Source organism: Callithrix jacchus, chromosome 6 (genome assembly GCF_049354715.1).
Source record: "Callithrix jacchus isolate 240 chromosome 6, calJac240_pri, whole genome shotgun sequence".
Taxonomy (NCBI): Eukaryota; Metazoa; Chordata; class Mammalia; order Primates; family Cebidae; genus Callithrix; species Callithrix jacchus.
Window position 1 is genome coordinate 123,201,683 of NC_133507.1, and position 12,181 is coordinate 123,213,863.

At 48.9% G+C, this 12,181-nt stretch overlaps 1 protein-coding gene across 1 annotated transcript; it reads left to right on the forward strand.

Moving 5' to 3' along the window:
• The first annotated feature begins 3,317 nt into the window (after positions 1-3,317).
• FZD7 (frizzled class receptor 7) lies at positions 3,318-7,844 on the forward strand. The gene has a single exon (XM_008999224.5). The coding sequence runs from the start codon at positions 4,049-4,051 to the stop codon at positions 5,771-5,773; it is 1,725 nt and encodes a 574-aa protein (XP_008997472.2). The 5' UTR covers positions 3,318-4,048; the 3' UTR covers positions 5,774-7,844.
• Positions 7,845-12,181: the final 4,337 nt, after the last annotated feature.

Sequence of the window (12,181 nt, forward strand, 5' to 3'; positions counted from 1 at the left end):
AACAAAAATGAACACAGCTCAATGGCAACCTGGCAACTGGAAATTTGAAGTTCTCCATGTTATCACGTCAAAATTGTCTAGTAAAAGGGAGGCCAGAATGGAAAACATGTGCTAAAAGCTGCCCTTTCTGGTCTTGCACGAGTAATTCTTAGAGTGGGAGCTTCATTGCAACCACAGGACTGGGGCACACGAAGGCAGCCATTTTCAAATCTGGCCTGACATCAGAATGTAATTCAACTAGATAAACCTGGGACTTGGCCAAAATAAGTAGCATTTGCAAAACTGGAGCCAATGAATAGCATTGCTTTTCTGTGGGACCATATGACTACATGTGAAGAAATAAAGGCCTTTGTTATTTTAAAGGGCAGGAACAATTGAAAATTTTGCTGCAGATAGTTACAAAATTTTCCACCCTTGGCTCTCCCAAGAAGATCCCAGTTAGTGGCTTTGGAAGTTGGGTGTGGAAGGGGTTGCTTGGGAAAGAAAATTAAATTGATCTTGGACAGAATATAAACAAACGTCACTACATTCATTTGTCATAGAACCTAAAACAGATGATTAGCCCCTTACATTGTGAACTTACTTTTTCTGATCTACTCCCTTTTATTACTTAACTCCTTAAAATCACAGCATTCTACACCAGGCAAGGCATGGAAAGTCAGAGCTCCCATCTCACAGACAGCAAATTCTTATTTTGGGGAATAATTTTGGATGGATTTTTAAAAAATCTTTTAATACAAAACAATCTCTTTCAAAAATTGGCTTTGCGTCTCTGCTTTTTGCACTTGTTTGCCTGGGACAGAGAAAGAGGGCTCATATCTGACACTCTCCATCTGGGATGGTTTTTCTGCATCTTAGGCATAGATTGCTTTAAAAACATTTCATTTGTCCCTTCAATTTCATTTAAGGGCTTTCTTTATTTTTCTTTCTTTCTAAATTATTATCCTTATTGCCTAACATCAGAGCTGTCTCGGGTTATAATATGGAGAGTAGAAGCTCATCAACTAAACTGGTTTTAGTTGCAGTTGAGACAGTATTTTATCCTGTCGGTTTTCATTTTATTTGATGACAGTGCTTGGTATTTCTTCCTCAATAAGCAAAGATGACTTAGATCTGTGGCCTGATGAATAAGCATGAAAATTTGATTTAGAAAAGGAGGATATCCTGAAGCTCACAGAGAGAAAAAAGGAATCTAACCCCCCACCACACATACTTTAAATGACAAAGCAAAGCAGCAGCATTGTCTTTAAACAACATATTTCAGCGGAAGATCAACACTCCCCGATGTTAGGTAATAGGAATAATAATTTAGAAAGAAAAGAGGGGCCCTTTAAAAAAACACAAAGAAGGAATGAAACATTTTAAAAGCAAGTATCATATTACCTTCAGGCACACGTCCTAAAGAAAAGGGTGGGGGAAAAAAACGGGTCCGGGAGGGAGGGTGAAACTGATGCTTAGAAGGAGAATGAAGGCGACTCCCGCTGAGGGCCGGATGGAGGATGTGATCAGTCTAACACCCTGCTTTGGCCCAAAGGCTTCCTTCCGCCCTTTAGACCTGTTAACAAGAGCAGAGGACCACAAAGAACCGTGAATTGGAAGAAACGATTCCAAGCAAACTTCAGTGATCGAAAATAAATAAAGAAAAACAGAGGAAGCCAAAGTCTTCCATGGAAGGGAACCCAATTTTAACTATCTTCGATTTCAGAATGAGGTTTTTCTTTTTGTTTTTTGTTTTCGTTTTTGTTTGGTCTTTTTGTTTGTTTGTTTGTTTGTTTGTTTTTCTTGATGGAGAAGCGCACGGGAAGCAGCAACTTCTGCCAAGGTTCAACCTTATCAGAAATCGTTCGGAGCTCCAGCACCTGGGGCTGAGGCAGAAGCGCTCGACCAGGAATAACGTTTTTTTAAGCATAGGATTTCTGTGTGTGTGTGTGTGTGTGTGTGTGTGTGTGTGTGTGAGAGAGAGAGAGAGAGAGAGAGGAGGAGGAGGAGGAGGAGGAGGAGTAACTGATGGTTTGATTGATTTTTTTCCTTTCCTTCTCAACGTGTCATTTTCCTGCATGGGAATTCCTGATATTCCTGGTAGCCCAGAGAGGGGAGAGGCCCCCTGGTGACTTCTGACCTCTCCAGGAGTAACCAGAGAGCGCGCGTGAGCGCCCAGCCCCTGGCGCAAGACGAAGATTTAACCGAGAACAAAAGAACGTTTGCCAATCAGAAAACCCTACCCGAGAACAAGGATGACCCCGCTTTGTGTTTTGAAAACTCTTTAATTAGCCAATTCCCTGGTTTCTAAGATGCATTTAAACATTTCTGCGCAGATTCTAAATGGAGGATCAAATGGTTCCTTCTGCAATGAAGATGGGATCCCTAAAGGCCACATGCCGCAGAACCAAGGCACACGGGGCCACCGAAGACGCGCGTCGCGTCGTACAGTGTTCCTGGGCACTCAGTCTCAGGTTACTTCTAGAACCAGTCCCCCCACCGCCGTCTTCGTTTCCTTAAAACCTCGCTACGGCCACCCCAGCTCCCCAGACTCCAGGCCGTGCGCGCAGGCTGGGTGGCCTGAGCCCGCGCCTCGCGCCCCCCCCCCCCGCGCGCGCTCTGGGCCCTTCCTCCGAGGGGTCGGCCCTTCCTCTCGTCATTCGGCCCCCTCCGCCCGACTCGGGTTTCTCCTTGGAGGTGGCCCCTCCTCCTTTTAACAACTCGGGGGAGGGGATCGGGGACTGTGGCTTCGCGTGGACTGTTTGGGTCCGGGGGTAGAGAAGCGATCGGCAAGGCGCACCCCCTTCTCGCCCCGTCCCAAACCCCACAGAAGGACCCAACGACCCGAAAGCCGAGCCAGAGCCAGCTTTGCAGCCCTAACGCTACTCGGGGTCACGTCTCTCCCCGCAGGGGCGCTGCGTGGTCCTCGCTCCCGCAAACGCCGCTGGCGAAGGCTCCTTTGCTCAGGAATGCGCATCTGAGTGCACCAGGAAGAGGAACGAATCTTTGAAGCAAATTCCCTTTCTGTGCGTTTTCCCCCCTGAGAGAATTCAGGGTAAAAGTTTTTCCTAACTTTTCCCTCCCAGTCCCCCGCCCCTCCCCTCAGGAATCCGCCCTGAGCGCCGCGGCACCGCCTTCGCCGCTCCCTGCCCGCCCCTTCCGACTTCCGCCCAATCCGAAGGCGGCTGCCGAAAAAACAAAGGCCGCCATTGGGCCGCCGGGGCCTGGGGCCGCCCCCGGAGTGGTTTGTGAATGGGGGGAGGGGAGGGGAGGGGGCGGGCCGGCCCGGAACCCTGCGAGCCCGACGCTTCTTCTGGCGACCAGCGCGACTCCGAGGCGTTAGTCGGCGCTCCCTCCTGGCGGGCGGCGGCGGCGGACGCCTGGACTCGCGGCTGGGGCTGCGCGGGGCTGGAGGGGCCGGGGCCAGGTCGCGGGCACTGGCGCCGCGCGGCTTTGGACGCAGTGTGACTGGATTTCCAAAAAGAACTCGCCGCGCTCCCGGCTTCGGAGCCGAGATCGGACTCAGCGAGAGCCGGCCGTTTGGCTGAAACTTGGGGCCGAGCTTTTGGGGCTGAAGAAGGAGCGGGGTGTGGAGGAGGAGGCGAAGGAGGCGGCGGCGAGCGGAGCCTCGAGGCCAGGAGGCGGAGCAGCACCGGAGAGGCGGCGGCCGGGGCGAGCAGGCGGCGACGCCGGGGATTCTCCAGGCGGGGGCCGGGCCGGGCGCGGGGGGCGTGCGCGCTGCTGTGCGCTGGGGGTCCAGAGACTTGGGCAAACTTTGAAGGGTCCCGGGAGCCGCTTGTTGCTCCTCGGCGCCCCCAACCCAGGCTGACGAGTTTTGGGCCCCTGGCGGCCCTGCGACTGCCGGGCGGAGGCGGTGGAGGCGCCCCCGCGGCGCGGGCATCTCGGCGGCAGCGCCCTCTGCTCCCCGCCGCCCACGGCCGGGCCCAGGCGCCTGGAGGGTTCTCATGATCCGGGCGCGGCGACGCCTCCCCGCACCCGCATCCAAGCCTCTCCCAACCGCCTCGTCGCACTCCTCGGGCTGAGAGCACCGCTGCACCCGCGGCCGGCGATGCGGGGCCCCGGCGCAGCCGCCTCGCGCTCTCCCCTGGGCCTTTGCGCCCTGGTGCTGACGCTGCTGGGCGCGCTGTCCGCGGGCGCCGGGGCGCAGCCGTACCACGGAGAGAAGGGCATCTCCGTGCCGGACCACGGCTTCTGCCAGCCCATCTCCATCCCGCTGTGCACGGACATCGCCTACAACCAGACCATCCTGCCCAACTTGCTGGGCCACACGAACCAAGAGGACGCGGGCCTCGAGGTGCACCAGTTCTACCCGCTAGTGAAAGTGCAGTGCTCTCCCGAACTGCGCTTCTTCCTGTGCTCCATGTACGCGCCCGTGTGCACCGTGCTCGATCAGGCTATCCCGCCGTGCCGTTCCCTGTGCGAGCGCGCCCGCCAGGGCTGCGAGGCGCTCATGAACAAGTTCGGCTTCCAGTGGCCCGAGCGGCTGCGCTGCGAGAACTTCCCAGTGCACGGCGCGGGCGAGATCTGCGTGGGCCAGAACACGTCGGATGGCTCCGGGGGCCCAGGCGGCGGCCCCACTGCCTACCCTACTGCACCATACCTGCCGGACCTGCCCTATACCGCGCTGCCCCCGGGGGCCGCAGATGGCAGGGGGCGTCCCGCCTTCCCCTTCTCATGCCCCCGCCAGCTCAAAGTGCCCCCCTACCTGGGCTACCGCTTCCTGGGTGAGCGCGACTGCGGCGCCCCGTGCGAACCCGGCCGTGCCAACGGCCTGATGTACTTTAAGGAGGAGGAAAGGCGCTTCGCCCGCCTCTGGGTGGGCGTGTGGTCGGTGCTGTGCTGCGCCTCGACGCTCTTTACTGTTCTCACCTACCTGGTGGACATGCGGCGCTTCAGCTACCCAGAGCGGCCCATCATCTTCCTGTCGGGCTGCTACTTCATGGTAGCCGTGGCGCACGTGGCCGGCTTCCTTCTGGAGGACCGCGCCGTGTGCGTGGAGCGCTTCTCGGATGATGGCTACCGCACGGTGGCGCAGGGCACCAAGAAGGAGGGCTGCACCATCCTCTTCATGGTGCTCTACTTCTTTGGCATGGCCAGCTCCATCTGGTGGGTCATTCTGTCGCTCACTTGGTTCCTGGCGGCCGGCATGAAATGGGGCCACGAGGCTATCGAGGCCAACTCGCAGTACTTCCACCTGGCCGCGTGGGCCGTGCCCGCCGTCAAGACCATCACTATCCTGGCCATGGGCCAGGTGGATGGGGACCTGCTCAGCGGGGTGTGCTACGTTGGCCTGTCCAGTGTGGACGCGCTGCGAGGCTTTGTGCTGGCGCCTCTGTTCGTCTACCTCTTCATCGGCACGTCCTTCCTGCTGGCGGGCTTCGTGTCTCTCTTCCGTATCCGCACCATTATGAAACACGACGGCACCAAGACGGAGAAGCTGGAGAAGCTCATGGTGCGCATCGGAGTCTTCAGCGTGCTCTACACTGTGCCCGCCACCATCGTGCTGGCCTGCTACTTCTACGAGCAGGCCTTCCGCGAGCACTGGGAGCGCACCTGGCTCCTGCAGACATGCAAGAGCTACGCTGTGCCCTGCCCGCCCGGCCATTTCCCACCCATGAGCCCCGACTTCACCGTCTTTATGATCAAGTACCTGATGACCATGATCGTGGGCATCACCACTGGCTTCTGGATCTGGTCGGGCAAGACTCTGCAGTCGTGGCGCCGCTTCTACCACAGACTCAGCCACAGCAGCAAGGGGGAGACTGCGGTATGAGCCCCGGCTCCTCCCCACCTTTCCCATCCCCTACCCTCTTGCTAGAGGAGAGGCACAGTAGGGAAAGACCTGTTGGGTGGGGGCCTGTTTCTGTAACCTTCTCCCCCTCTACTGAGAAGTGACCTGGAAGTGAGAAGTTGTTTGCAGATTTGGGGTGAGGGGTGACTTGGAAAAGGAGACCTGGATGGAAATCGGTTTGGATGAAAGGACTTCAGGCAAAGACTTACAGGAAGATGATGATGATAACAACGATGTGAATCGTGAAAGGTACGGGCCAGCTTGGGCCTAAGAGAAGGCTGAGACCAGCAGAGACTGCTGTGAGTTTCTCCTGGCTCCGGGGCTGACCGGGGGCTGTGAGTGATCCCCCTGCTGCAGGACAAGTGGCTTGTCCAGACCCCTGTGAGGCCCCGGGAAAGGTACCGCTCTGTCTGCCGTGGCTGCTTTGTTGGAAAGAGGGAGGGCCTCCTGCGGTGTCCTTGTCAAGCAGTGGTCAAACCATAATCTCTTTTCACTGGGGCCAAACTGGAGCCCAGATGGGTTAATTTCCAGGGTCAGACATTACGGTCTCTCCTCCCCTGCCCCCTCCGCCTGTTTTTCCTCCCTTACTCTTTTCAAGTCTTGTAAAATAAGCATTTGGAAGTCTTGTGAGGCCTGCCTGCTAGAATCCTAATGTGAGGACGCAAAAGAAAGGAGGATAACATTTTGAGATGAGGCCAAGGAGATGTGTAGTAGGTATTTCTGCTACTTTTTCATTTTCTGGGGAAGGCAGGAGGCAGAAAGATGAGTGTTTTTATTTGGTCTAATACCCTGAAAAGAAGTGATGACTTGTTGCTTTTCAAAACAGGAATGCATTTTCCCCCTTGTCTTTGTTGTAAGAGACAAAAGAGGAAACAAAAGTGTCTCCCTGTGGAAAGGCATAACTGTGAAGACAGCAACTTTTATAGGCAAAGCAGCGCAAATCTGAGGTTTCCCTTTGGTGGTTAATTTGGTTGAGATAAACATTCCTTTTTAAGGAAAAGTGAAGAGCAGTGTGCTATCACACTGCAATATGAGGTTCTGACTTCGCTAAAGGAAATGTAACGGGGTTTGTTGTTTGTTTTAAATATATTTAATTCGGAACACATGATCCAACAGACTCTTAAAATATTCAGGGAAATCTCTCCCTTCATTTCTTTTTCTTGCTATAAGCCTATATTTAGGTTTCCTTTCTATTTTTTTCTCCCATTTGGATCCTTTGAGATAAAAAGCATAATGCCTTCAGCCTCATAATAAAGGAAAGTTAATTTTTAAAAAAGCATAGAGCCATTTTGTCCTGTTTTCTTGGTTCCATCAATCTGTTTATAAAACATCATGCGTAAGCTGGCCTTGTCTCTGTGTGGTTGCATGGGGAGGTGGTCAGCAGATACCATAGTGAATGAAGAGGAAAGTTCCTGCTATGGGCCCCATCTTTAAAGAAAGTCATTAAAAGAAAGTAAACTTCAAAGTGATTCTGGAGTTCTTTGAAATGTGCTGGAAGACTTAAATTTATTAATCTTAAATCATGTACTTTTTTTCTGTAATAGAACTGGGATTCTTTTGCATGATGGGGTAAAGCAGAGCAGAGAATCACGGGAGCTAACCTTTACCCCACCTTTGACACTACCCTCCAATCTTGAAACACTATCCTGTTTCTTAGAACAGTTTTTAAATGCCAATCATAGAGGGTACTGTAAAGTGTACAAGTTACTTTATACATGTAATGTTCACTTGAGTGGAACTGCTTTTTTATATTAAAATTAATATCGATCTTGTGTTTCTTCAACCTTCAAAACTATCTCATCTGTCAGATTTTTAAAACTCACTACACAGGTTTGGGCATCTTCTGTGCTGTATGTTTTAAGTGCATGTGAAATTTGTAAAATAGAAATAAGTACAGTATGTATATTTTGTAAATCTCCCATTTTTGTAAGAAAATATATATTGTATTTATACATTTTTACTTTGGATTTGTTTTGTTTTGCCTTTAAAGGTCTACAACAAAGCTCCACTTTATCACATGTACAGATCACAAATAAAATTTTTTAATATAAAATGAATCAGTTTACTATTCCTGTAATATTAAACCAAAGAAGAGAAAGAAGGAAAGTATGAGAAAAAAGTGTGAAGGGACACCATTGGGTGTGTCCCCATAAAAGAGAATGATATATATTATTGAGGTCTTTTTTCTTCCTGCCTTTAAGATACAGAGTATAATGAATGCCTTGACTGTCATTTAATTTTTTTTTCCTGTTTTTGCTGCTTCCTGCCTTCCTTCACCACACACACCCCTAAGCCCTTTTACAGCCTGCTCTGGATGACTATTGAAGGTATTGAATAAGCATCTTTTTAGAGAAGTGCTGTCTGATCCATGTTTTTACTGCCCTTAGGAGATGAAATCCATATTCAAAAAGGACTAAAAGATATTTTTGATATTTGCTGCTTTTTTGGTAGTGTTTCCCTTGTGAAGAATTCAGTCAGTTTTTGGGTGTTTGGGTTTCTGGGTTTTTTTTTGTTGTTGTTGTTGTTGTTGTTTTAACTGATTGGTGTTTTGGTATCAAAACACTTGTGAAGAATCCAGTGAGTTTTTGGGTGTTTGGTTTTGTTTTTTTTTTTTCAAACTGATTAGTGTTTTTGTATTCTAATGCAATTTATATAGATTGGTAATCCTTAAATGCTTTGGGTTCAGGTGCTAGTGCAAGTCAGTGGATAGTTCCAGATAAGAGTAGAGGCCTTGCTGGTGGAGTGTTCTCAGCTGAAGGCTTCCCTCTACCTTCTAGGTAAACCGAAGCAGAGGTCAAGCTGCTCCCAAGGTGGCAATGACTCAGCAGCTCCAGCAGGAATAGACTCCACGCCTGACCCTGGAATGGCCTCTGAAGCCACTGAAGCTATTCTTTCCTCTTGTAGAAGAGGCTAACTTTGGAATCAGATTAGTCAGGGAAGCCTTCACTCTCTAGAAACTTTGATATGAAACAGTCCCTCAGGGGAATGAAAAGGCATTTTAATACATCTAATTCTGAGCCTTACTAGAATTTTTTTTCCACTCACCTCTCTTCTTTAATTCCGGTGCCTATTTCCTGGCTTTTTCTAATACAGTGGCTTCACTCCCTGGCATCTGTGGGACCCAGGAGCAGACTGGATGCTGCTGTTTCTCTTGCCCTACTTGGCCCCAAAGTTTCTGTAGTTCTAAAGCACAACAGAAACAGTTCTGTTTTTGTTTTAATTAACAGGCTCACACACATGGCTGGTGTGTTTTACAAACGCGTGAAATGAAAACCAGTGACAGTTCCCGCAGGAGCAGGAAGCTGCATGTATACACTTCGGGCAAAGCAGCTTTTCTTTAAGATCCTCCTGGGTTTTGAGCATCACAATGGGTGTAAGTTCTTAACCTGTGAAGATTTTGGCATCAAGGAAGGGAAAACACAGTGATTGCAAGTCTCTGAAGGTTTATCCAGTTTTTGCTCATAAAATGACACCTTTTAGGTTAAAGCATGCCTCTCTTAACACCACACTAATACCGCCTGTTAAGAATGTTTGCTTTTAGAGTAGGTGGAAGGCTCCCAATGGGGTTTTTTCCTTGCAAATTAACTGCTGAAGGCACTTAGACCCTTCTACAGGGAGAGTGCAGTAGCTGCTCCTCTGAATGTGTTCCCTTCCTATCATGGGCTCTGCCTTGTCTTCCAGGGCTCTCAAAGATTGAGGAGTGTCGGTCTTTAGTAAGGGAACAAAGGCGGCAGATGAATACCTTGCTACTTGCTTTTTTTTTTTTTTTGTAAGCAAAGATAAAAGTGTTCAGTTTAATTCCTTTCACATTGTACTGTGTTCTTATGCACCTAGGAATTTTAGAAGCTCAGGGATTTTTCGTAAGGAGACACATCTCTGCAGAAAAATATGTGATGGAGAGTGTTTGTAAAAGGGTATGTGTAGCATTTAAGAAAAACATTGGCAGTAGTTTGGTGTTAATCCCCAGATAAGGAGTAGAAACACTTGTGAAAATTTTCTGCAGTTTATAAAACAAAACTACTCTGTACAGCAACCCCAAGCAACACCTAATCTTTTTAAGTAGGTATGTGACAAATCTTGGCAAGAAAAAAAAATGTCTGTGGACAATATCTTACCATTAAAATAGAATTTTTAAATGTGCTTAAAATAGTGATATTAGAAATTCTCTGAGTAGAACTGTAGTAGTATAACAGCTGTGGGTTTGAGCCCTGTAATTATACTGGGAAAATCTCTTCTAACTCTCCCATCTTTAATTTCACTGAAAAGGCAGGTGGCTATTTATAGATGGTATATTTTTATATATGCATATGTGAAGGGTGAATAACAGCCTACGGGGCTCCAGGAAATCCTAGAAGGGTCCAAACCCACTCCAATGTGGACTGAAATAAGCAATTCATGAATCTGTTCTATTTTTCTCTGATGTACCCCCTCAGTAGCGTTAAATCGATTCATAAAACTTGGTTCTTCACCTCTTCTCACTGTGTGACATTTCTTACATCTGAATCTGTATTCTTTACATTTTATACAAAAGTAAACTAGTTTAAAAGGGTACCATTAAACTGCCAGCTCTTTAGTAAACATATATTGTGCCTCTTATTCTCTTTGGTTCTTTTTTTTTTTGAGACAGAGTCTGGCTCTGTCACCCAGGCTGGAGTGCAGTGGTGCGACCTCGGCTCACTGCAACTTCCGCCTCCTGGGTTCAAGCGACTTTGCCTCAGCCTCCATAGTAGCTGGAACTACAGGCACTTGCCACCATACCTGGCTAATTTTTTTGTATTTTTAGTAGAGACGGGGTTTCACTGTGTTAGCCAGGATGGTCTTGATCTCCTGACCTCATGACCTGTGATCCACCCACTTCAGCCTCCCAAAGCGCTGAGATTATAGGTGTGAGCCACTGCGCCTGGCCCTCTCTCTTTTTTTTGTTTAAGAACCAAAAGATCAGTCACTTGGAATTTTCTCAATTCATGGATTTGTGGTAGAAGAAAGAAAGAAAGTTTGACCAAGACAGTTGTTTTATTATAAGGGATCCAATTCAACAAGTACCAATCAAACATCCACTACACTGAAGGTACTAGGACAGGGACTGGAGGGACACAGATAAAAGTAAGACGAAGTCCATCGGAAGTAACTGTCAACCTAGTGGGAGTAAGGAGGGCATCTCCCAAGGAAGAATAAGCAAAGAAGTCTCATGCTAGACAGAACCTGGCACGTGTCAGTGTAGAAGCACAAATGCTGCTTGGAATAATATTACCTGTCATTTGGTGGCATTTACTGTTTTTACAAGCTCTTTTCACATTCGTTATTTAACTTGATTCTCACAATTATTACAACCCTGAAATGGCAGTAATTCCTCTTTTGAAGATGAAGAAGGCCAGGCACGGTGGCTCATGCCTGTAATTCCAGCACTTCGGGAGGTCAAGGTGGGCAGATCACTTGAGGTTGGGAGAGTGAGACCAGCCTGGCCAACATGGTGAAACCCCATCTCTACTAAAAATACAAAAATGAGCCAGGCATGGTGGCGTGCACCTGTAATCCCAGCTACTGAGATTGAGGCTGAGACATGAGAATTGCTTAAACCAAGGAGGCAGAGGTAGCAGTGAGACGAGATCACACCACTGCACTCCAGCCTGGGTGAGAGAGCAACACACTGTCTCAAAAGAAAAAAACTGAAGCTATTGTGAGGAGTTCAGATGTGCCTTAGCCGAGGGTTTACTTTACTTTGTGAGGACCATTCAGGGAGCGCAAGCCCAGCTCTTTTGCTCATTAGCTTCCGTTAGTGCTTCCCACCTGTGAAGCTCTTTATGCTGGCGGACCCTGGCATCAAACTCAGCTTAGAGTGTAAGAAGTGGCCTCCAAGAGATGTGCGTCTAAGGAGCAAGAAAGGGAATTTAGGAGGCAGGGAAACAGTAGGGAGGAGGGAAGAGACAGATAAAGTTCTATTTAGGCCATAAATAAAGACAAGCTGTTCAAATCATCCAACCTGATAGTTCTCACCCTTCTCCCTAAACTTCAGCTTGGCCTTGCAGAATCTAGAGGCCAATTCAATCAAAGGGACAAGCATGCCAGGGAGAGAGTACGGTGGGACAGAGACTAGGAAATACGGTACCAGCAATGAAAGCGTATGTGGCATAACCTAGCACCAATGCTGGGAAATTTTTTAATTTCCAAAGGAAAAAACAAATGGCATGCAACATTTGGTTCTAGTTTCCAGGTCTGGAGTCTCTGGAGGGAAGGATGGGGGTGGCAGCTGGTCATAGCAGCTTTTTGCTGCAGACATATCCTTGAGCTAAAATCATGAATTATCTTCGCCTCCAACAGATGGTTTCTTGAGGACCTACCACATGCCAGGTGCTGTGCTAGCCCTGTGTTTAGCACAGTGGCTGCTGGGAC

Coding starts and splice junctions, on each gene's coding strand:
- FZD7 (XM_008999224.5), top strand. CDS start 4,049: ATGCGGGGCCCCGGCGCAGCCGCCTCGCGCTCTCCCCTGGGCCTTTGC.